Source organism: Zingiber officinale, chromosome 4A (assembly GCF_018446385.1).
Source record: "Zingiber officinale cultivar Zhangliang chromosome 4A, Zo_v1.1, whole genome shotgun sequence".
NCBI classification, from domain to species: Eukaryota; Viridiplantae; Streptophyta; class Magnoliopsida; order Zingiberales; family Zingiberaceae; genus Zingiber; species Zingiber officinale.
The window spans coordinates 43,375,008-43,401,830 of NC_055992.1; the positions used below are offsets into that span (position 1 = coordinate 43,375,008).

At 38.0% G+C, this 26,823-nt stretch overlaps 1 protein-coding gene across 2 annotated transcripts; it reads right to left on the reverse strand.

Annotated features, from left to right (window-relative positions):
* Positions 1-8,880: 8,880 nt before the first annotated feature.
* On the reverse strand, positions 8,881-11,621 carry LOC121969870 (peptidyl-prolyl cis-trans isomerase CYP38, chloroplastic-like). Of its 2 annotated transcripts, none has more exons than XM_042520156.1 (5): positions 11,248-11,621; positions 10,845-11,044; positions 9,792-9,947; positions 9,427-9,581; positions 8,881-9,284 (listed from the first exon to the last, which is right to left on the reverse strand). In XM_042520156.1, the coding sequence occupies exons 2-5, from the start codon at positions 10,928-10,930 to the stop codon at positions 9,238-9,240; spliced, it is 444 nt and encodes a 147-aa protein (XP_042376090.1). In that variant the 5' UTR covers positions 10,931-11,044; positions 11,248-11,621; the 3' UTR covers positions 8,881-9,237. The 2 variants fall into 2 exon arrangements, with proteins under 2 accessions (XP_042376090.1, XP_042376091.1); XM_042520157.1 differs by having other exon boundaries at positions 8,881-9,295.
* Positions 11,622-26,823: the final 15,202 nt, after the last annotated feature.

Below are 26,823 nucleotides of genomic sequence, written 5' to 3' on the forward strand. Positions count from 1 at the left end.
ATCCGCAATAGGTGGGAGTAACGCTCCACCACAGACAATCCATAACATGTGTGGGAGCAACGCTCCACCACCAACAATACATAAGTGTCCAAGGCACCTAACTATCTAGGTAGAGACTGCACGAGATCTCTCTACCACAGATCACTGTGGTTAGCCTAAGGTATCACAATCCAGTAATCAAATCAAATTCATAGTCCACTATATCATCATCCTAGTGGGTCGGTCACCCACTAATAGGAGAATTAGTTGACAGGATAATACAACTAATATCATAACGTAGACATTTAACATTCTACATTCCACATAAGTAGACTCATCATGATACTACCAACCATACACCTAACACACGTGCACACACAACATAGGTATGATCAACATAATCCTCTAATTAGTGCACACCCAACATACTCACAATATAGGTGTAAATCATCGTGATATCTCCAACAATACATACCGAACCCGTGTGCATATATCATCGTAGGTAAAATCAACAATACCCCTCAAACAACACTCACATGGCATACATACACCTATGCCAAGAATATAATCAATGTATACTTCCAATAAGGCATACTAAACTCAGGTGCACTCACAAATCACACATAATCAACAAGATACCTCAGATACCACACCAAACTCATATGTATATATCACAACACTGATGTAGACGACAAGATACTTCCAACATGACACTCACACCCATGTGCACATACCACGACACAGATTTAAATCGATAAGAAACCTCCAATATGTCAATCAGGCACGTACAGCTAACTAAAGAGCTATAATCCACAAGGAACCTACAATAACCATAGCTTGATGGGAATACCCACTCTATCCACAAATGAACTATCCATCATAGAACTCCTTCAACTCATAACAATCATATCTACACTTCATAGATATGCATAATCATCATATTTAATCCAATCTACCATATAAACCCTACGCCACCTTCTAAGTTATCCTACAAGATACAAACAGTCTAAATTTAAGGTACCCACGGAATAGGATAAATCAATCCTCTAAAGACTGACCAAAATCGACAATGATATACGATCAACTCAGTATTTTCCACGTCAGTACAAAACATGTACTCAAATGTGCTCTAGATACCAAACTAAGCACAAACAACCCAAAGATCAGCATCTCCATAAAAATAGGGTATGATGGTCCTCTACTGATCGGTCCAACAAAACTAAATCGGCCATCTACCAACTGATCAAGATTTCATTAATCCCCTTTAAGAAACTATGGTAAATCAAACTTCTACTGACCGATCTCACAAGAGTAGATCAATTATCTACTAATGAAATTAACTAAGATAAAATGATATACTACTAGCTAAGTCAAAAGGAATATGTAGACACTATCCACTACACAGCTAATAATAACAGATGCTGGTATGTGCCTCGATCTTCTAATCAACTCATCATAACAGAAGTAAATATAAAATCACCAAAGCCTATAATCCTTAATCTCTATCAAGGTCGATCATCATCAGGGTTTTACCTAATACACAAAATATCTACTATCTCAACTAGACAAGTACTAGTAAAGAGTGCTAATACATGTCACAAACTATAATAATCAACGGTGCATATACTAACAAAAAGGTAGGATAACAGTATACCAACATACCTCCTATAGCTTGGAGATGTCCTGCTGCTGCCAGGTCCCAAAGCCCGAAAAGTCACATCAAGAAAACCAAATCACGAAAAACCTCAACACGAAAAACAACAATCAAGTATTGCCTACCTGACTATGATACGAAAATCCAAAACACGTAGCAAGTATCGTATACCTGCTCTGATACCACTAAATTGTCACGCCCCGAGGGAGTCTCTGTCCGAAGAAATTTCGACAGCACCTCCCCTGTACGGGTAACAATCTGAAGCACATCTACAGGCATAATATACCTCAGCCACATGCGGCTGGAATCATAACAATAAAAGAAGACAAACACCACGCAGTTAATATCAAATTCAGCCTCTGGCTGACATAACCACGCAGTTAAAAGTAAGCAGCCCACTCGGCTGTACCAAAACCAAAACACAACAAAAAACTGACAGAAACCAAATACAACCAAACACAAAACTGCTAGCCGGCTAGGCTTACACAACCAACAACCAATACAAAATATTACATAACAACATCAACACTCCAAAAATAAAACCGGAGTACAGAGATAAATAAACTGATACATAAACAACAAAAGATAAGTGAACCGATAAGTCTTCTGATGTGACGTGGGGACCAGCAGACAGGATACTTCAAGGGACATCATAACAACCTGGTACCTGAAAAATATAGAGTCCACGGGGGTGAGTTCAACAACTCAGCAAATACCTAGTTGACATGTATAGTAAACTATATCAAATAGTAATAACTATGGAGTACAGTCTCCTGAACAAAAGAAGGTAATGCATAATAGAAAAGGCTAAAGAGTACTGTACTCACCAGGGCCACCTATTAGAATAATCAAGTCGTCAGATCGGAAGTGTCATAAATCCTGTATGCATGTCAAACATATGCATCCATCCAAATGCAACATATAAGTGCAGCAAACACAAGCAGTAAATGCATAAATGTGTATGATGCCAATGATGCGTCCTGGTCACCCCTGACGCCAGTCAGTCATCTCACACACAATGGTGAGACCGAGTGGGTAGGGCTGTGACAACCGTGCACTCTAGCATCACCATACCTGATGAGTGACTGAGTGGACGGGATGCTGTCGGAGTACTCTTGTCCTGTGACCCCAAATCATAAATGGGGGAGCTCAATGCTCTCATCTCCTGGTACACGATGACGGGGAGGTATCTCTGCCGGCTACCACGCTGAGTCACCTGACCAACGGAGCCAAACAGAGTCCACCGTCTGCCGGCTACTACGTTGCTACACTAAATGCCATCGGAGCCAAACAGAGCGGAACTGTCTGCCGGTTACCACGCAGCCAAACAGCAGAACCGCTACACACCTGTCTGATATACCACTAACCCATGAGTGGTGGTGTGTGCAGTACATGTAACTGGCGATGTGCTCAACCATAGTGGAGCCGACAATCGCGCAGCATGCAATCATGATGCATGACACTAAGCATGGCATAAACTGATCAACATAACCATATCCATATACATAAATGAGTATCATAATATCGATGGTCAAATACGAAGATCTAAAGTACACAGGTCAGATAGAATATCAAAAACCTAGGTTCTGAACATAACACGCATGGTATGTCACTACTTCTCTGAGCATATATATATATATATATATATAATCATGTGGGTACTAGCATAAAATGCATATCAGGTGAGCAAACAAGCATGTTACAGGTATCCAAAAGTGACATACCGAAACAATGACGAACATAATTATTACTAAAAGCTATGATCTACTAGACATATCAACAAGACATATCAAAAAGATAACTCAAGGTACCCGCCTCCAATGTAGATTGAATCGAACTAATTCCGATGTCGAGATGTCCGTCTCGAATCACAGTCCTGTAACAACATGATATATATAGATTTAGCTAATTACGTATAAATTAATTAGCCAAATCAAATCCTAGAGAAGCTAACATAAATCCAGATCCAATTATAAACCCTAATTGGATCATCTAACTCCTCAATCGAATTCTAACTAATACATTTGAATTAGGACTTGCCCTAAGCATAATCAATCATAGCAATTTACCAAATTTAGCCCTAATTCAATATATATATCAACTGATCAACTAATCCAAATTCATTATGATCTTCATCCAAAACCAATTACCTACTCCTTACCTCAATTCACCACCAAGTGACCGCTGGTGGGATACGGCCCGAGGGCTTCACCGCCGAAACTGGATCATCAAAACTGTGGATTACTAGAAATCAGTGTTGTCCAAAGCTAAAATGATCAAACAAGCATAGAATATGATACGAACCGTACATACCCAATTTCTACCATACCTACAATGGTGCCAATCGTTTTTCCTCAGCCGCTGATCCCTAAATCAAAATACCCAATAATCAGCACTTGCCGTGATCCAAGGGGTCCAAGTGCTACTGATTGAATCTGTAACAAATCCCCAACTCGGAAGAGTACTACAACCAGTGATCTAATACACAGAATCAACAAGGATAAGCTGCTCACCTCACTGTTGTCTGGTTTGAATCCGGCAGAAATAAGAAATCAAGGCACGGATAGGGTCGACTGTGAACAACCCCCCCCTTCTGCGTCAACTGCTCGCGAGGATGAACGGCGACAGCAGCGGTGACTGGAGTTGGCCGTGGGGACCAGAGACGACACAAGAAGCAGTGAAGTGTCGGCACAAGGAGGGCGGCCGGCTGACTTGCTAGGGCACAGTGGTCGGCCTCGGCGCACAGATCAGAAGAGAGGAAGGCTCGGTGCAAACTAGGGCAGTAAAATCGTGGCGACGCTGCTCCCTTCGGCCTCAAGTGGTGGCGCCCTCCAGTGCGGCTCGGAAAGGAAGAAGAAGGAGAGACCGACCGGCAGAGGGAAGAAAAGATCGAGCGACAGCAGTGGCGTCGCTGTGGTGGCGGAAGAGGATGCTAGGCTCGGCGATGGGCCGGCGCTAGGGCACAGGTAACGGTGCTAGCTTCCTGTGGCTGGTGATCTGCGCACGGCTCGACGTGGATGAGGAGGAGGGGAAATTTGGCTCTGGGAGGAAGAACGAGAAGAGAAGAGGAGGAGAAAACCGCTCGGCTTGCGATTAGGGCACCGAAGGAGAAGGTGCGCGGCGGCCTCGGGAAGAAGAAGGAAAGGGTGCGGGGTTTGCTCGGGTTCGGCAACAAAAGCAAAGGAAAAGAAATAAAGAAATAAAAAAAAGGATATATAAATATAATCTTTTCCTCGCTTAAATCGGGTAGCCTAAACAGGCTTTTCCAGACCCCGTTCTTGCCCCGTTAACTCATCCATACGTGCTCCGAAAAATTCTCGAAAAAATTCCAAAAATTCCGGAAAATTCCCTTATTAATATTCGCCTATTCTCGGTATTTTACAATAAGCGCCCATTAACTCGTGTTGCTTCTGAAGCTCAGAGTTCATGGTCGTGAGCATAAGACAGGACACATCTAATGCGTCATCTTGATGCTTCTTGTAAGCATCTCAGTCAGCTCGCGTGGTAGTGGCAGGAGGAGCCTCCGAAATGGGTTGCTCCAAAACATACAGTTTACGTTCTTGGGTGAGAACTATTCTCAGATTCCTGTACCAGTCCAGGAAATTTGTTCCGTTGAGCTTGTCCTTGTCAAGGACAGAACGCAGAGAGACGGTGTTCGTGTTTGACGTCATGGTTATCTACAACAGAAAAATGCAGAAAATAAATAAGCATCATATTCTTTTAATTATTTAATTAGACCTTTAACTAAATGATGCTCCCACTGAATTCTATAATTCAAGTGGGACAAGATCCACATCATACTAACCCTTGAGTTAGCTTTGGCTAATATGCCCAAGATTTAGTATGATCGGTAGGTAACAATTTACCAATTACATCTCTATGCAACTCTTGTTTATAGGATCATTATCCGTATTTATATTAAAACTTAAGTTAGCTTTGGCTAATACGCCCAAGAATTAATATAAATGTGATTTATGTCCTATCTTTCCAACCGTTGGAAGAATGCCTACAGTTAAATTCGATCCAATTGAGTTAACTAGTTACTCAATCTAATTGAGTTGTACTCACCCATGCGTTGATAGGCGGGACCAAGATTATCCCTCCGTACCCTACCAAGATAATATGTGTTGCTCTGCTTTGGCAGATTCAACAACACATGTGATCGAGGTAGTGATAGGTATCACGGCATGGTAGGCATTTGAGTTGACGCAATTGAGATCTAATCTAATCGTAGGGTGCATCTTGTACACGATTTAGATCTAATCTAATCGTTAAGGCGCTAATTAACTACTTTACTAGCATGCATCAAATACGCACACACAAGCAATTAATTATACTATTTGTGATTAGTCATAGCCCTACTACGATCTTCTCAAGCCAATGAGAAGATCGAATGGTCAACCTAGGGTCAACAGCTTCTCAAGCTCCTCCCTTTGACCACCTTGTGTTGCTCGCGCCCTCCTCGTAACTCCGTCTCGAGTGGACCTTCCACGGCTCCAATTTTGTACATTACAATTTTGAAACTCGAGTTACATTCGAGTCTAAACTAATTTACAATAAGAATAAATGGAGAAAGGCACGACACGCAGGTCGCATATCAAGTATACAACACACACAACACAAATGACGGCGTGCAGGCCGTAATATGAATTACAACACAATTTTCAAATCCAATTTGGGTCTTTTGGGCCATGACTATCACAAAATAATATATAATTCTAAATTATGTATTTTCTATAATTTTCTGTAATTTATACTACAATTTTATAATTTTTATGAGTAAAATTCCCAGCGGTCCCGTTTAGCGGGTTTTCGAGCGCAATCGCGGAACGAATCCCCTTGCGGGGCCAGGGGCAGTACCCCTACCCGCGATATAACCATCGCGAGTGTTCCTTAGCGATCCTATAGCGCCTTAGCCCGCTGTCCCAAAACGTTTTGGGGCGAAATCTTGCCGTTTCGGAAAAATCTTCTCGGTAGTCGAAGCCTACAAGTGTCAAAACACTTGTGCTTCGTTTCTACGAGAAAAACACACATAAAAACCATAAAAACCATAAAATTACAGAAAGTTACAGAACTGATAATTTTCTAAAAAAATACAAATTAAACTTGTACAAGACTTCGCACGTGGCTCTGATACCACTGTTGGGATTTTCGGGCCGCAAAAATCATTTTTTCGTGTTGCGGAAACCCCGAATCTCCCATGCCACTGGATCTGTGCAAAGTTTATAAAACAAAATTTCATGTACGAGTTTACTAAAGCCTAGATCTACACTAGGAGAAGGAATTTTACCCTTGATGCGAAGCCCTTCGCAATCCCGCTAGTCCTCGGTTCGCCGGATCTCGAAAGTGTCAAAATAGACACTTCTCTATGTGTATCCACTCAAGCAAGAGATGGAGAGGCCAAACAAAAGGTGTGCTAGCACCTATGAAGTGTTCGGCCAAGAGAGGAGAGGGAGAAGAAAATTGAGAGCAAGAGGAAGAAGATAGAATGAATGCCTTGAATGAAAAAATCAATCTCATTCAACACTAAAAGTGGTCGACCACTTCAAGTCTTGTAACCCCCATGGAATATCAAGAGTCAAGTCTCTTGATCCCCTCCATGAGGTGGCATTTGGTCAAGTCAAACTTGACCAAATTAAGAAGCCTTGATGATGTGGCATTGGTCAAGTCAAAGTCAAGTCAAAACTTGACTCTTCATCTTCCTACTTGAGTCAAGTCAAACTTGACCACTTCTCTCCCTTGGTTGATCTAATCTAACCATTGGTTCAAGTCAATTTTAATTTAATAAATCTCTATTCATTGAATTAAATTAATTAAATGAGTCTAAGTCCAAATTAGACTCACTTAACACATGAACCAAATTGAGTCCAACTCAATTAACTCAATTTGGATTACTATTAATCCAATTTGGTTCATCATATGAACCTAATCATTTAGGTTCATCAAATGAACCTAATCTCCTTCTAATTGCCCTTTGTGTGTGACCCTATAGGTTCTTGTAACGTTGGCAATGCTCCTAAACTCATTAAAAGTATAAGTAATGAGCGGTATCTAGCAACACATCATTACTACCCAAGTTACAAGAATGTTGAGATCCAACATCACCTTGTGATTACTAATTGTGACTCCTCACAATATAAGACAAGTGTCCTTCTATCCTAGACATCTAGATTGATCAATGTGAGGCATAGACCATGTCATCCTCTAATCAATCTAAATCTTGAACTCCAAGTAGACTCACTCGATCAAATGAGTCCAATATCTCATATTGACTCATTTAGGCATGACCATGCACTTCGTGGTCTCACTCTATCAAGAATATCGATGTCGCTCCCGTCATATAGGAGGGATAGATCTCATCTACATCACTCACATCCCTCTGCATAATTCGTTACATGCCCAGTAATCGCCTTTATAGTCCACCCAGTTACGGTTGAAGTTTGACGAAGTCAAAGTACGTAACTCCTTATGTAGGGATCCATGGTGACTTCAAGTCCAAGGACTAGTAGTCATACTAATAGCCACATGAGAAAGTATATGACACTCATATAACGATCCATGATACTTTCTCATGACGGGTCATTCAGTATATATTCTCCAATGCATATCCATGTGTCAACTTGATATCTCTATATCCATGACTTGTGAGATCAAGTCATCGAGTTGACCTACATGCTAGTCTCGTCGCATTAACATTGTCCCTGAATGTTAATACTCGACTAGGAATGATTAAGAGTTGTGTTCCCTATATCATCTCACTATCAGTTCAACTAACCAATTGATATAGGTAAGAACCCTCTACTCAAGGACGCTATTATACTTAGTTTATTTGGCACCAATACAAGTAAATATAATAACCAAAAAACTAATTCACTACAAAAAAAAAGTTAATAGACAACGCTTTTAAAGCGTTGTCTATATGGCTGAAAAAGCGTTGTTAAAAGCACTGTTGTTAAAAGTCTGCTCAAAGACAACGCTTTAAAAGCGTTGTCGTTTGTAGCAAAAACAACGCTTTTGTAACGCTTTAAAAGCGTTGTCATTTTTAACAAAGGCAATGCTTTAAAAGCATTGTCTTTATTTAAGACAACACAAAAAAAACATTGTCTTTGTTAAAGACAACGCATAAAAGGCGTTGTCTTTTTTAGCAAAGACAATAGTTTCACAATGCATACAAATCATTATTTTTTTAGTAAAAAATAAGAAATTTTAAACTATTATCTTTTAATACCAAAGACAAATAAAAGATAAATGAAAATAAATCTATTTCAATCAACAACATATTATTAAATAAACAACTAAGATCAATATACTTACACTCCTATAACAAACATAATTACTTGATACAAAGAAATTTTAATTAGGAGACCCTCAAAACTACTCCTATCGACTACATCTTATTGCATGAACTTAAAGAATCTTGATAGATGCTACTTATCCTCTTGACTTGAATATTCTTTACTCGTTGGCTTTAATCATCTTCTTGTTTAAAGCTCAAAGTCTTCTTAATAGTTCTTCGTCGAAGTACTTTCCAGTCACACCCTTGAGGTTCGGATGTAGTGTCACATAGCATGTAGTTGCTGCTCCTATAATCATCCATATCCGAGCTATTTAGCAAGAGTTTTTGAATACCTCCATTCACCATTCAAAATATCTGAAAAGACACTGCATGTGAAATTTCCAAAATCTTAATATTTAATGAAAGACAACAGGAATAAGCAAACGACATGTGAAATTTTCACAACTAAATAAAACTATCAACTAAACATGAACGCAAATATAGGGAAAGTAAATACCTTGCAGATGACATATAAGATTGTTTCTGTAGCCCACATGGCAAGGTCTGACTGGGATAACTAGTATATGTTCTATGTAGGTGTTTATAGATTCAAAATGTTGAGATACAGACTTAGTCAAAGTTTTGTCACTCCAGTAATGATGCAAATTCATTCTGTGGGAAAAGAAAAGAATATATGAACAAAGAAAATTCAAATATCAGATAATAAACATAAAATATAAAAAATAAAAAATAATAAAATTCAAAATATAAACCAATTCAATATACTTACATAACTTCTAGACAAATAAAAGAACTAACAAATTTAAGATAAAAAGAATTTGAACAGACTAAATTCTTAGTAGTGTAAATGGGGCATTGTACCCATCGAGTATTATGCGGAACACGCAATCCTGGACATTGGGATTGTCCTCAACTTTAACCTTAATATCCACAATTGCTTTTCCTTTTAAAAGAGGCAAATTACTGTACTCCTCTGGAATCTCGAAGGGGAAACCATCCACCATATCCTCTTCAATACTGCAGAAATGCAATGTCGCAGGAAGTCTCAAATGCAATGAATGACAAGGTTATATATGAGAACGAAGCATACATGAAGGCTTGCATCAACTTCTAGTGCCAGATTGTCTAACCGTGAGAAGCTAGAAAACTCAAGATATATAGTGTCAGAAAGAAAGTTTGCACTGTGATGTGAGGTTGATATAAAGTATAACTATTAAGTGATTAAATAGTTGCACATTGCAGCTTTGCCCATTTGCAATTTGGCAGGCCATTTAAACGATTATTAAAAACATTATCAAAATGGGGCTAGAAAATTTGTTTATTCAAGATGATCAACAGACAGTATAGTGATCCTATTTCGGAGGTATGTCGCAACATCCTACAAAAGTATACCTTATTCAAGCAAAGCCTGACACATTTAAGCAATGCTTCTCGAGTAACAACTAAACAGTGAGTATGGAGTTATGCCTCAATTCTTTCCTACAGAGATTTCCTATTGAGCTTGATACTTAATTAAGAGTATTATGCCTCTGAACAATTATTTATTCACCAAATCATTCAGGAATCATTTGGTGAGAAAATAAATATTCTAGGAACCAAATTAAATAGGGAGGTTGAACAATTATCCCATTTCAACAAATTGCAATACTAATACATAGTTTGTTTTCAAGTTCAGGCACAATAATTACAATCATCAACCTTTGAGAGATAGTTTGTGCTTATTATATCATCAACATAGGAAAATGAAAGAAACACAACCAATACATATGAAAACAAAATAAATGGCATGTTACCAAGAAAAGTTTGGTTCTCTTTTTGATAGGAACCAAAGTACAAAATAAGAATTAGCAGCTAAAGTCTATGATTAAAGAAGAAGACCATTGGCTCGTAACTAAAATAGAAGATAGTTCTCACCCTCCAACATATTGTAAGAGTTCCTTCTGCTTTGGGCCCACTGCCTCCCTATCTCTTTGTTGGATAATGCCTTCAAGCTCTTGCATCCCAACAGCCAGCTTTTCAAGCAATTCCTTCCCATGCTCTTTCTTTGTTTCAGATACACCTTTTAGAATCAAAGCCTTCCCTTGTTCTAGAGCACGAGAAGCTTGTCTCACATTCTACCAATAAAGTAGGGAAAAGAATTAGCAAGGAATCCATGAGCAAGAGATTACTTTGAATTAGATCCGCAAGCAAATCCAGACATCAAAATCATGAGTGCCTATATTTCTCATACAAATAAAACATCGCCAAAGTCGTGAGTTGCAGGCTTGAAAGTAGCAAATTCAAATAAAACATAAATGCCTGTGCCAAATCAACTTACTCGCTCAGCCGTGTCCAATGCCCTAACGCCAGAAATCTTGAGAGGGCCAGTGCGAGTAGAAGGGTGCGTGCACCGCGGCAGAGAGGGCCAGCACCACCCACAACGCCGGCTGGAGCCGCGCGTGCCACGACGGGGAGACGTAGCGGAGGTAATCGAGCGCTACATACGAGATCACCACAAGGCCGAGACTGGCAGGCCGGCGGTGAAGATGGAGGAGGATGAACGTCGACCGGCAGTTTGAGGTCGGCATTCGGCATGAGAGGGGTGGCGGCGTTTGACGTTCGGCGTTCGGCGTTCGGCGTTCGGCGTGAGAGAGGAGACGCACGAAGAGAAGTTGTCTAAAGCCCTAGGCTTCTCTCTTCTCTTCTTCTCTTCTTCTCATCTATAGTGTGACATCCAACGGTCCAGATTTAAAAGTATTGTCTTTGATCCAAAAAAAAAAAAACATCAATAGACAATGCTTTTCACTCTTTGAACAAAAAAAAATCATCAATAAACAACGTTTTTCACTAAAAGCGTTGTAAAAAGGAAAATTACAACGCTTTTTAAAAAAAGCGTTGTCTTTTAAGTGTTGTGAAATCTCAATTTTTTTGTAGTACAAATGCCGTTATATATAAAAATATGATACAATGAGTTCATACAACAATCATCAAATGATTGACTCTAAGGCTCTAACTAACAAATATATTATTATTTTTACATAGAAATAAAATGATTCATGGCTTAATGCTTACATGTTTGATCACTATGATTACATTGAAATAGGAGTGAATTGCTTGTGATCATGCTCGTATGGTTTTATCCATCATGTGTTTAGAAATTTTTTGTATGGAAAAAGGGGAGAATGTTGAGATTTATATTGGCAAATGTCTCCTAATAAAAAAAAAAAAAACAAAGCCATCACTTCAACGGTAACTTGACATGATGGTTCGTGATTCAATGAATTAATTGAGGTAGAGCTAAGTTTGAGTGGGAGCTTTGAGTTTATGATTGTCTTGATGAATTTGTATTATTAAAAATATTATCAAACATAAAGCGAGGGGAGATTATCGAAGAAAAATGATTCCTCACTTATGGTTAAGTTTGAGCATGGTGTTTTGATGGTTTGACAATGCAACTTAAGTTAGATGTGTATTTGATGTTGGTGCACCAAGTGTATGGACTTTGTTGCGCCCAATTGAAAATATGAAATTAAATTGAACTGATCGAATGTACTCAATGTTGGAAATCAAGTTTAGAGAACGTTGGGCATCATTGATCAAGTGAGGAGCCAAGATTGAGTTAAGAACTAGTGGATATAATATTGGAGCTATCAATTGTAATAATATTATAACTAACAAAGTAGGTTTTGTTGAGTTTTAATTCAAAATATTCCCATTGTTTTTAGTCTCATATTGCTAAGCTAAGAAACTTAGAAGACTTTATATATGAAAGTCTTCCATGCTAGCTTAGTCAAGTTAAGGAGGACCTACACGCATGCGCGGGCCAAGCCCAAATCAGGTGGTTTTAGGGGGTTCGAGCCGGAAATCCATAAACCGGGCGCGACACACGCTATTATCGCGTGCAGGGGGGTGCAAATCCCCAGCTCGTGGGCCTCGCGCTTACGGGTGACCCGGTTCGTTTTTGCCAGTTCGGTTTAGTTCACCCAGTTCGTTAGCAAAGCATCGCGGAAACGACGCACTCGCGCGTGAGAGAGCAAAACAACGTACGCTTTGGTGCTTACACTGCTTCGAAGTGTATAAATACACTTCCTCCCTCTGCTCCTTCTCAATTCACTCCAAAAAAAGCAAAGCATTCCTCTGCTTTCTTCTTCTTCTTTCCAAGTTCTGAGGCTTGGTTCTGCGATCTGAGGTTGAGTCCGAGTGCGTCGTTCATCTTGGAGTGCACCTATGAACGGCGCGAGCGGTTGTCGAATCTTGGGAGGATTTTGCCAGAGAGCCTCTGCACCGTGGGTGGCAATCAATTCTCTAAAGACAGTCGGCACACCCGACGCTTCGACCGGAGATACACAAATTCCTAACCTTACTCTATTACTGTTTATTGCATGCTCGTCATTTATTGGTGCAATTATTACTGTATTAGTGTAATCAACTTTACTACAATTTTAGAGAATTGATTGTAGCATCAATAAACATGATGAACAATAGGATAACTGGGTCTGATGAGGCTAGCGCCCGACCCGAACGATTTTTCGGGCAAAACTTCAGACGTTAGCAACAACGGATGAAACTTTGGCTTACTACGCTAGGGCTATTCTCCGTTATAGAAACATACCCTCCTTCACCTAATGAAGAGGAACTTGCCCGTAGTGCTGCCTTAGAGAGGTTTAAGCAAAGGGATTATCTCTGCCATGGGAGAATCCGGTCTGCTCTCTCAGACGCACTATTTGATGTGTACTGCTCAACCTCTTCAGCTAAAGAGCTGTGGAAATCTTTGGATAAAAAATACAACTCCGAATATTCTAGTTTAGAAAAGTACACTCTAACAAAATTCCTAAACTTCAAAATGGTTGAAGGCAAATCTGTGATTGAGCAGACACATGAATTCCAAGTCCAAATTCATGGTCTTGCTGAAGGAGATATGTCATTACCTGAAAAATTTCAGGTCTTGTCTATCATCGAAAAATTGCCTCCGAGTTGGGAAGATTTTAGCATGACTCTTAAACATCGGAGAGGTAAAATCTCTCTAAAAGATTTGATGATTGCCTTAAATATCGAAGAAGAACATCGGAAGCAACATAAAAATGATGATACAAGAATGCCTATGGATTTTATTCCAAAGGCAAATGTAGTAGTCTCATCTGACAAAAAGAAATTCAAAAATCAGAAAATGAAGAACAAGATGAAACCCAACTCAAAGGTTCAAAAGAAAATTGGAACCAAACCTAAGCCTTGCTGGGCATGTGGACAGGTTGGACATTATGTCAAATTCTGCCCTAAGCGAAAAGACAAGGAGAAAAACCAAAGCAATACGTCCAACATCAAGGCACAAGCAAATGTCGTGACTGCTAGTGACGATATCAGCAATAGGTTTGTTACCTTCAAACCCGAACTAAACTTGATCTATCAACCCAATGAATGGTTAGTTGATACAGGTGCTAATGTGTTGATCGCTCTGCCTTCCTTACTTATCAGGTAATTAAAGGTACTTCCGTGACCATGGGAAACCATTCTGCAGCCAGCGTATTCGGGATAGGACAAGTTGTCCCGAGGTTCACCTCTGGAAAAGTCCTGTCACTGCATGAGGTGCATCATGTTCCAGCGGTCCGTCGGAATTTGATTAGCAGATCAAAGTTAGTCTGTGCTGGTTATGAGTTGAACTTTAAATGTAATAAAGTTGTAATATTACATTTAGGAACCTTTATTGGAAAAGGTTACCTTAATGAAGGTTTATTTAAACTCAATGTAGAAAATGCTACCTTAAATAAATCTACTGATATTGCTTATAACATTGAGTCTTATGATATATAGCATGACAGATTAGGACATGTCAATTTTAATACCGTGAAAAGGATGATGAACCTTGACATGATTCCTAAGTATGCTATAAATGATAAGAAAAAATGTGAAGTTTGTGTGCAATATAAACAAACCCGAAAACCCTTCAAATCAGTTGATAGAAATTCTGATATTTTAGAATTGATCCATATTGATTGTTGTGAGTTTAACGGTATAATAACGAGAGATCATAAAAGGTATTTCATCACCTTCATTGATGATCACTCTCGTTATTGTTATGTTTATTTGCTGAAAACTAAGGATGAAGCTTTATATAAATTTATGATTTTTAAATCTGAAGCTGAGAATCAAACAAACAAATCTATTAAGAGGTTAAGGTCTGATAGGGGTGGAGAGTTTACCTCGAACCTGTTTCAAAAATTTTGTCAAGATACAGGTATAATTCACGAGGTAACTGCTCCATATAGTCCTCAATCCAACGGTATAGCAGAACAGAAAAATCGAACCCTTGAAGATATGATTAATTCCATGTTAGGCAGTTCCGGGTTACCCAACTTTATGTGGGGGGAGGCTTTATACACTGCATGCCATGTGTTAAATAGAGTCCCCATGAAGTCAAGGGGGAAAACCCCATACGATCTTTGGAAAGGCCGGAAGACAAGTTTGAAATACTTTAAAGTGTGGGGGTGCCTTGCAAAGGTACTAGTACCTAAACACAGAAGGAAAAAAGCTTGGTCTAAAGACCGTAGATGGTATCTTCTTGGGTTATGCACAAAATAGTATTGCATATAGGTTTCTGATTATTAAATCTGAAATTTCTAGAATAGATGCAAATACTATTGTAGAACTTCGTGATGCTACATTTTTTGAGGATATATTTCCTATGAAAACGAGAACACCTCAATCTATATCTAGTAACCCAACTAGAGATATACCTGCTTCCGTAGAGACCCCATTATCCGTAGAAGGTACACCCTCCTCAAGTCACTCTAGACTAGATGAATCTAGAGAGTGTACAGAATTGAGAAGGAGCAAGAGACAACGTGTGTCTACGGATTTAGGTCAGGACTTTATCACCTATAATATAGAAGGTGACCCTGTGACATATAGAGATGCTATGACTTCTCCTGAAGCTAAGCACTAGAAAGAGGCCATTAAAAGTGAAATGGACTCTATTATCTCTAATGCCACTTGGGAGTTGGTAGATTTACCTCCTGGGTGTAACACTATAGGATGTAAATGAGTGTTTAAAAGAAAACTAAAACCTGATGGGTCAGTAGATAAATTCAAAGCCCGCCTAGTTGCTAAGAGATTTAAACAGAAAGAAGGGATTGCCTATTTTGACACTTATTTTCCTGTTACTAGAATTACTACAATTCGAGTGTTGATAGCATTGGCATCCATATATCATCTTGAGATTCATCAAATGGATGTCAAAACGGCATTCCTTAATGGAGATCTTGAAGAAGAGATATATATGGATCAGCCTGAGGGACATGTAGTTTTTGGAAATGAGAATAAAGTCTGTAGGTTAGTTAAATCTCTTTATGGTTTGAAGCAAGCCCCAAAGCAGTGGCACGAAAAATTTGATAGAGCTATGCTATCGTTTGGCTTTGAAATGAATGACTCTGATAAATGTGTGTATGCTAAAATGAAAGGTGATAATTGTATTATCTTATGTTTATATGTAGATGATATTCTACTGTTTGGATCTAACCTTTCTATTATTAATGAGACTAAGGCCCTCTTAAGTGGTAAGTTTGATATGAAGGATATGGGTTGTGCTGACATGATTTTAGGGCTGAAGTTAACTCGATCAACTGATGGAATAGTAATTTCTCAGTCACTCTACATTGAGAGAGTATTAGAGAAATATGGCTATAGCCAAGTTAAATCTGTAGTCACACCGTATGATCCTTCAAAAACTCTCCACAATAATAAGAGTGGTATGACAGTATCTCAATTAAGATACTCACAAATAATAGGTAGTCTAATGTATTTAGCAAATTGTTCTAGACCTAATATTTCTTTTGCTATATCGAAATTGAGCAGGTTTACCAGCTGTCCGGATAGAACGCATTGGGATGCATTAGACAGAGTACTCAGATATTTAAAAGGCACTATATCCTTGGGCTTATGGTATGGGAGATTCCTGGCAGTCCTGGAGGGATATAGTGATGCTAGTTGGATAGCGGACACTGCTGAGTGTAAAGGCGTTACTGGTTATGTCTTTACACTTGGAGGCGGTGCAGTTGCTTGGAGGTCTGTTAAATAGACGATTATAACCCGTTCTACATCTGAGACAGAATTGTGTGCTTTGGATACCACAGTAACTGAAGCTGATTGGCTGAAGGGTCTTCTTTCTGAAATTCCCTTGATGATGAAGCCAATACCTTTTATTTCAGTACACTGTGATAATCAAACAACAATAGCTCATATTAGAAGCTCCAAGTATAACCAGAAACAGAAGAGACATGTACGAATACTATTAAAGTCTATTCGTGAGTTAGTGTCTCTTGGAGTGGTGTCATTGGACTTTGTAAGTTCAAAGGACAATATTGCTGATCCACTCACTAAAGGGCTTGATTCTGAGAAAATCACGAAATCCAGTAAGGGAATGGGACTGAGGCCTGTCCTGAATTCATCTATAGTAGTAACCCAACCTATCTGATTGGAGATCCCAAGAAGTAGGTTCAATGTGGTATAAACAAGCTATAAGGATGAATCGTAAGCATCAAATTGATTGAGATATAATCTCATAGTCTCTTCCCTGGATAGATGCTTGACTGCTAGTAAGGATGAGCTTAGGAGCTCTTAATGAGTTCATGGTCTTAATGACAGGATGCTTGCAGTACATCCTTGGAGAACTCACCTATGTAAGTGTAACTGTGGGGCCGCAGTGTGGGGCTCTAGGCAACTCTCCTTAGCACTTATGAAACAAGATTCGATGGCATAGCCGTAATGCACTAACCCAGAAGGATTCAACCATCGCCAGTGATGAGTTGTTACCAATTGATCTTCACATATAAAAGGTTTAAGATCAAGACTCAGTTCTCTTCAAACCTATGTGAATAAGATTGGTATACTTAGGTGAAAATTCAAACCGGAAGGTATTTTCACTGAAAGCTCATTGCAACCAAGTCTCAGAACATATTTTTATTTTTCGATCAAAATAATTTGAATTAGTGGGGGATTGTTGAGTTTTAATTCAAAATATTCTCATTGTTTTTAGTCCCACATTGCTAAGCTAAGAAGCTTAGAAGACTTTATATATGGAAGTCTTCCATGCTAGCTTAGTCAAGTTAAGGAGGACCTACACGCATGCGCGGGCCAAGCCCAAATCAAGTGGTTTCAGGTGGTTCGAGCCGGAAATCCATAAACCGGGCGCGACGCACACTATTATCGCTCGTAGGGGGGGGTGCAAATCCCCAGCTCGTGAGCCTCGCGCTTACGGGAGGCCCAGTTCATTTTTGCCAGTCCGGTTTAGTTCACCCGGTTCGTTTTTGCCTCTGGTCCGGTTTGGTTCTGTCCGCGTGAGGAAAGCAAAGCAGCACGGTTCTGTCCGCGTGAGGAAGCAAAGCATCGCGATTCTGTCCGCGAGAAAACGACGCACCCGCACGTGAGAAAGCAAAGCGACGTACGCTTTGGTGCTTACACTGCTTCGAAGTGTATAAATACACTTCCTCTGCTCCTTCTCAATTCACTCCAAAAAAAGCAAAGCATTCCTCTGCTTTCTTCTTCTTTTTCTTCTTCTTTCCAATTTCTGAGGCTTGGTTCTGCGATCTGAGGTTGAGTCCGAGTACGACGTTCGTCTTGGAGTGCACCTACGAACGACGCGAGCGGTTGTCGAATCTTGGGAGGATTTTGTCAGAGAGCCTCTGCACCGTGGGCGGCAATCAATTCTCTAAAGACAGTCGGCACGCCTGACGCTTCGATCGAAGATACATAAATTCCTAACCTTACTCTATTACTATTTAGTACATGTTCGTCATTTATTGATGTAATTGTTATTGTATTAATGTAATCAACTTTACTACAGGTTTGACTACCTAGGGCTTGATTGTAGAAATATTCAAAGTCGGTGTGTGAAGCTTGATCAATGATCGTACAACTTGACCTATAAATGTTAAACTTCTTTTTCTCTTATGTACGTTAGAGCAAGCAAAAATGTTACTTTTTCTTTGAGTATGCTTATGTATATATTCAAAAATATAGTGTGCAAAGTGGGATAAGAAGGACAAATAGAAGGACATAAATTGACAATTCACTAACACAATTATTTACATGGTTCGAACCCTAGAACCTACTCTACAGTCTAACAATTTGTTTGATGGAACAAGCCAAATTTCCCATTATGAGAAATAGTTCGTTTGTGAAAGGTAGAGAAATATCAAACAATTATATCTTCTTACAAAATATGGAAAATGAAGAACATAATAAATTATTAGTAATAATTGCAGAAGCCTTAGAATGAGAGCTTAACCTGAATTTTACTAGAGCTATCAGATGATTCAATCTATGGTGGGACGGACTGACTTATAATGGGCCGATCATTTGGTGAGGTAGGACGGATTGATCTATCATCTTAGCGGATTAAAAAAAATTCTCCAACCCAAGATAGATTATGAATTAGGCGGATCAATCCAAGAGTTCACCGATTATATATATATATATATATATATATATATATATATATATATATATATATATATATATATATATATATAAAATTAAAAGTTTTAAGTTTAGTTATGGATTAGGTTGGTTGGATCATACTTTGAAAAGAAAGATACTCTCATCTGGTTCTTTGTATCTCAGTCAATTTGATTGCATTCCATAAGTATGTTTAGATACATCATTTGCACCATATAGTACTCAATGTTTGTGACAGACTTTGCAACACTATGCTATCAAATTTTCAACTTGTTTATTATTATAACATATTTATTTTAGTGGATATGCTCTAGGATAAAAATATTGATGGCTGTTTTTTCAGCTAAATTATATAGTATTCTTGATAATAGATATCATAACATAAGTTGATGAAGTTGTCTTCAAATCCACTAGTCGTCAAATTCATGAGATTATTAAATTTTTCATTTTAGTTTTAAGTTTTAGAGAATTTTTTTTATCTCAACCTGCAAGCCAACCTAAGCCCACCACAGGTTGACCCAAGTTGGTCACAGGTTGGTGCAATCATTCTCGGGTTAAGGTTGACCAAGATCGGATTGACTCGAGCTTCAATTTCGATGTTTGCCAATATATGAGAGAGAAGTCAAGTAGGTCAAGGGAAGACCGAATACTTGTCTAGAAAAATTCTAACTGGAGGTTAGGTAACAGAAAGTCCTAACTAGAAGTTAGGCAATGGAAAGTTCTAACTAAGATTAGGTAGGAGAAAGTTCTAACTGGAGATTAGGTAATGAAAAATTCTAATTGAGGTTAGACAAGGGGAAGTCATAACTAGAGGTTAGGCAAGGGTGAGAAGTCTATCGAGAAATTAGTCATAACTGGAGATTAAGCAAGGGAAGTCCTAATTGGAGGTTAGGTAAGGGTGAAAAGTCTACCGAGTGACTAGTCCTAACTGAAAGTTAGGCAAGGGAAGTCCAACCAAAAGGTTTGAAGAGGAAAATCTAAGTAGGTTAAGCTAGGATGACCAGATACTTAGTGAGAAAGTCCAAGTGGGTCAAAAGTTAATCAAACACTTGGTCATCAGAAGTCTAATGGAAAGTAGGCAAGGAAAAGTCTAAATGGTCAAGGAGGACTAGACTCCTAATGAAGAAGCCCTAGCAGGTCAAGGTTAATCAGATATTAGGCAACGAGAATTCCCAACAAGTAACAGATGACTAGATGTTAGGAAACGAAAGTCTTAATAGGTTGAGGTCAATTAAATATCAGGAAAGACGTTATTTCAATCTTAAAATAGCTAAAATTATGGTTAGCAATCAATTAGTGTGTGATTCACTAATCGATTGGCCAACCCTAAACCTAAAAGTCTAGGTTTTACTGCTCAAATCGATTGACTTAATTGATTGAGCAGAACCAATTGATTAGGAGAGGGTTTTGAGAAAACCAGGATTCAGAATCAATTGGAGAAATCAATTAGGTTGTTTTTCTCTATGAACAGAAAGGTTTTGAATTGATTGAGCCAGTTGATTGAGAGGTTTTCATAAAGAATATAGAAAGTGCTAGAATCGATTGGGTCAATCGATTTAGCAAGGGTCAATCGATTGGAGGCTTTGTGCAAGAAAACAGAAAACTTTAGAATCAATTACCTTAATTGATTAGAAGCTGTCAATCGATTGATATAGCTCACCAATCGATTATTTAGGTAAAAAAGCCATTCTACAGGTTTTGAATGATTGAGCTAATGTGACAATCAATTGGGGATGAGGTCAATCAATTAGAAGATGTTGAAAGAACCCTAGAAAAGAGATTTTCATGGACATATGAAAAAGCTGGTTCTTGTGAAGTTAGAAGCAAAGTGTTGTTGCATTTCCAACTGATCAAGAGGCATTTCCAAGTAATAAAAAATTACGCAAATCAAGATTCATATAAAGTTATTTGTCTTTATTGTATTTTCTTTCATTTCTTGTTGTATTTCTCATGTTCGAGATTGTGCGAGGCTTCTCCGCCTCCAGAAAGGAGGTTTTCATAGTAAAACTGTGAGTGTGAAGATTGAACCCTTGGATTAGTCACCTCAAGGAGGTGGATATCAAGTAAAATCTAATATGTTATCAATTAAGAGTTTTGCTTCAAATTTTCTGCTATTATTCAAGATCAAAGAAGCGAAGTGTGTTATTCCCCCTCTAGTTCATACACGTCCTAACAAGTAGTATCATAGCAAGCCCACTTTTCTTTGGACTAATCGTTGGAGAGAGCAAAGATCTAGTGGAAGAAGAAGAAGAAGTTGAAAATCAAGCTCAAAATATCAACAAGTTAAAGGACTCATCATTGAGGGAGTTCGACCTCAAAATGAATCCATGAGATGGATTTGAATACGACGTCCGGGCATCTCCTCCTTTCATAGTTGGAAGTTTTTGTAGATCCCATGCGGCCGGTTATGTTAGAATTTGAGGGATGTCCTAAGGCAATCATCTTGCATTTTTTTTCTATTTATTTGATAAGTATAGATTCACTATTCGAGTGCATATTATATGTTTGATTATCTTAAACTCATTTACTGAATGCCCGTAATATAATTCATAGCATGAGAGAATTTATAATTGAATCATAGCTAGTGATTATCTCTACATGTATAATTATGAATATATTGAAATTTTCCTAGTCGTCGAATTGATACATTCGGATATCATCAATTCTATAAGACTAGCACAGGTTATACTCCTTGGTTTGGCCAAGCAGCTATTTTCTCACTGGTTGGAGACATTGGGATGTCGAGAGTTAAACGTGGATGTTGGTTATGGTAATTAGTTCATTTGAGTGACTCGCTGTAAGACTTCATATGGTTATATATATATATATGTCTGTGAAATTCTTACTGCAACACGAGTGCAAGTTTCCTTCGACTTGAGATATACAAGTCATCTTGATCATGGAAACTTATACTTTAGCATCTTACGCAAGCATCTTATTGAGGTGTGGACCCGAGATGATTGGGTATAAGTTGAAGTGCTAGAAAGTGTTTGGATAGCCCATAGAGGATTCACCGCTCCTTGCAATGAGAACGTATACCCTATGGCCACTCGTTAGGATTATTACTCAAAGTTTTTGGCCAAAGCATCACATGTTAAGAGTGCGAGACTCTTGTACACATGTATGAGTAATTTAAATCTGCAAAAGGAGGAAGTATTACTTGGGCTAGCTGTGACGTAGTTAGCTTAGTGGGGACAAGATACATAGACCATGTCCTGAACCAAATGGGTATAAGACGAGTGAAAGGAACGAGACACGACTCACTGTAGCTGCTGAAGGGTTTAGAATTAATTCTAAGATTAACTATGATTTTCCGACTAATGGGGATCATGATGTACTACCAGGTGCCACTTATGATTATTCTATAATTAATTAGTTAATTATAGATGACCAAGATAAACTGGGAACCTATTGGGTCACATGCATTAACGAGTCTCTAAAAGACGTAAAATAAGTTAAAGAATAAGATTCTTAGATCAAGAGATAAATATCTGGTTAGACCATACATATGACAAATATGGAAATATTTGTCACAATGGAAGCGCGGATGTGCCATATCTCTTATGGAAGAGTTGGACCATATTTGGTTTAATCATGAATTAGTCATAAACCAATTTGGTTTGGTTGTGAAGCAAACCAAGGGGTTAATGGGCTAATTTTTGGCTAAGGGATAATGGGTTGGATTTGGGCTTTCTAATCCAACTCATTAATAAGAGCTATATATTGATATGGTTGAGAGAAAATTATACACATGAGATCATTAATTGGCTTGTAAGGTTTTTAGAAAACATTAACCTAATTTCTCTTCTCCTCTCCCTCTCCCCTCTCTCTTTGCCGCTGCCAACAAGGGGAAGCCCTTCCCCTTGTTGCCATGACCACAACAAGGAAGAAATCTCTTCCTTGTGTGCTTCTCTTCCTCTTCCTCTTGATTCCTCTTCTTCGCTCATGGCTAGTAATTTCCGAAGGAGAGGCTTGTACTCAAGCAATTGTCTTGAGGATCTTGGCATAGATATGAATAGAGGTGAGGTTCGACAACATCGCTATGGTTGATGTCCTTCTCGTTATAGGTCACCCGTAAGGTACACCTAGCATAAATTTACTTTCTATAAAAATTTAATTATGCGATCATGTGTGACATGTTGTATCCTTGTATGCGTGTGGAGCATGTGATGTAATAATTTAGAAATTATTATTGTTTTATTTTCTGCTGCGCATGTTTACGAAACATATTTTAGCACACACTACATCGGGCATATCCCAACAGTGTGTCAGAGTCTGATCGTGATTCGACATGATCGTAAAATTATTTTACAGTTCGTAATTTAATTGTAATTAATTTTAGAATTTTTCTGGAAATTATTAGGATTTTTTTATTTTTAGAAAGTTTCCTAAATTGTTATGAAATTTCATTTTTTGGAAAGTTTTTGATATAATTTTAGAAAATTAAATTTAGAAATATTCTGTTATTTATAAATTATCATTTCTGAAATTTTCTGAAATTTTAAGAAATATTTTATTTTTAGAAAATTTCCTAATTTGTTAGGTAATATCAAATATGAAAGATTTTGAATTTTTTTTTTAAAAAATCCATATCTGAGATATTCTAAATTAAATTATAGAATTATTCTTTTCTAGAATTTTTTCAATTTATTAAAATATTCTATTTTTGGAATGTTACTTAAATTGTTATGAAAAACCAAATTTAGAAAGATTTAAAAATCATAAAAAAATTTGATTTGAGATATTCTAAATTAAATTATAAAATTAATATTTTCTGAAAATTTTGGATTTCTTAAAATATTTCATTTTTGGAAAGTTCCCTAAATTATGAGGAAATACGAAATTTGGAAAGATTTAAAAAATCACAAAAAATCTAGATTTGAATTATTCTATAATAAATTAAGAAATATTAATTATTTATTTCTTAAATGATTATGAAATTAATTTAGAAATTTATTTCTAAAATAATTAAAGATTCTTGATTGATAGAAAGATTTTAGATGAGATATGTTAATTAAATTGATAAATTAATTTCCTAATTTGATTAGATAAATCTTGATTTATTAAAATCAGATTTATAATATATTTTTATTTCCAAAACATAAGTATAACATATGTAAATTTATACCATAAACATACCATATTATATGCCATGTAGATGCATTAATTGTAACATGATTAGTTTTTATCATGCGTGTGATGTGATTAGATCTTACAATATGTATGATGTGTCATGCTATGTCATGCGTGTGATGTATCATGTCATCATTTATGTCATACATGCGACGCGCCATGTCATCATTTATGCCATGTGTGTAATGTCATGTAGATAGAATTTTCATGATGTAGATGAGACCTAAATGCCTTACTCAATATTAAAACCTACACCTTTCGTTAATATGGTAAGAACCAGAGTTTAAGTTATTGTTTGAGTTGTTGGCCAAAGTCAAGCTCAACTTGAAATTAAACATGTTCAAACCATAGAGATGCAATCTCATGATTAACGGATTGGTTTTAAACTTAAAGCGTTGATTTGCTATGTTAAAGCCATGATTAATGTGGATAGAGGTGAAGTTGGGTGATGTGCATTTGATGTATACTTGTTAATGTGTTAACAACCCGATGTTTATGTGAAGATCAATTAGTTGCTAGTATAATGTGATAGTTGCATATAAGTGATATGCAATCGCTAAATATGTTATCTACCGCTATAGCTAAGAATGACTTGTTGGCCAAAGTCAAGGTTATTCTTATCTATGGTGGATATCAACCCACTTGGAGAAAACCTATCATCTCCCAAATTTAAAATAAGGGTATTTGAATTTAATAAATAAGCGAGCTTTTATGTAAATTTTTTACATAAATAAAATTATATCTCTTATACATTCTCGTTTTTGTATTTATAGGCTAATCATTTAATTATGATTTCTGTTAATCTGCATTCGATTTTGGACTCGAACAAATTGACTAAGCCGAACTTCTTGGGCTGGTTTTGAAATTTGACAATTATTTTCAAAGCCGAGAAGCTAGCTTATGTCCTTGATCAGCCTCTTCCCACCAGTCTTGATGTCGATGTAACTATGGACCAGCTGTTGGCCCTTCAGAAACATAAGGATGATTTTGTACTTACTAGTTGCATCATGATAGCCGCTATGACTCCTGACACTACAACAAAAACCCTCATAGACATCAGTGGAACAACAACAGTTTTAAGCAAAAACCGATGTCTTTGAGTATTTTACACCGATTTTTCCAAAAACCGGTGTCTATGAGCGTAGATTTTAGCTCATAGACATCGGTTTTTTAGACGATGTCTATGAGCGCCCTTTTTTTCATTAATAGACACCGATTTTAACCGCGGTTTTTAAAATTCAGTGTTAAAGAACCAAAATAAAATATTATAATATTCCCACAGCCAAAATTTGCAACACTGTGAAGTTCCCTCCAACCTAAATCTATATCGCGCCCCTTCCTCCGTGCGACCTCTCGCCTAAACCTAAACCTTAACCTCCGACCATCTCTCTCAGCCTAAACCTAAACCTAAACCTCCGACCATCTCTCTCAACCTCATCTCCCTCTTCCCCCTTCCTAGATCGACGCCCCTTCCTTTGGTTCTCCATCCAACTCCTCCCTTTGGTTGACACGACACCCTTGCTTCTCCGTCCAACCACACTGCATCTCCTCCAACTCCTCCCTTTGGGTGAGAAGAGGAGCTCTTCTTCGTATTCCGGTAGTTTTTCCTTCATCCATCTCTGATCCAGCATTCATTGCCACCGTTGGAGTACTTCTTCGCATTCCGGTAATTTTTCCTTACTTTCTTCAATAAACCCTAGGTCCTCCTTCTTCGGCCTCCATTCCTCTGCTCGCCTCCAGGAGAAACGAATCGTCGACCTACGCCATGCTGCCCCTCGCCTCCAGCACTTCGCTTTTCAATTTATCTAGCTTGCTATGAATCGTTCTCCCTCCAACTAGCGGCGGCGAACGACAACTCCAGTCGGCGTCAGGGAATAGTCTCTTTTTCACGTGGATCTCCATCACCAGTGTGCTCTCATGCTGATGCTCTTTCAGCTTATGACCGCTGTTTGTCTATGATCTTCATGTGCCACTCGTCGAGGAGCACAGATGCAGGCAGCTGTGAGACGACTCGCCCTCTCTTCTTCCCAAGCCTCCTCTTTCTCCTCCTCGAAAAGGGGTATTGAAGTAGTCCTCTTCTTTCACCTGATTATCGGTAGCTTTGCTTTGGCAATTTTAAGGCATTCATTCCGTACTAGCAACCTGAACATTAAGAACAAGATATCTAGTTCTTATATCGGAAATTTTAAGCTTTTGAAGAAACAATGTGTAGTCCGTATCTCATTTAATCGACAAATCTTCTCTGTTTCTTACCTATCATCTTGGTATTGGTTCCCAATGTCTGTATTAATGCTCTGTTATACTTAGAATTCTATGTTTCTGTTGCATGAAA

Bases quoted from the DNA above. Each gene is read 5' to 3' on its own strand.
- LOC121969870 (XM_042520156.1), bottom strand. From the start codon at position 10,930: ATGCAAGAGCTTGAAGGCATTATCCAACAAAGAGATAGGGAGGCAGTG. The intron at 9,582-9,791 runs GTACAATGCCCC...CTTTTCCCACAG, and splicing joins TTCCGCATAATACTCGATGG to AATGAATTTGCATCATTACT. The intron at 9,285-9,426 runs GTATTTACTTTC...GTGTCTTTTCAG, and splicing joins TCTTATATGTCATCTGCAAG to ATATTTTGAATGGTGAATGG.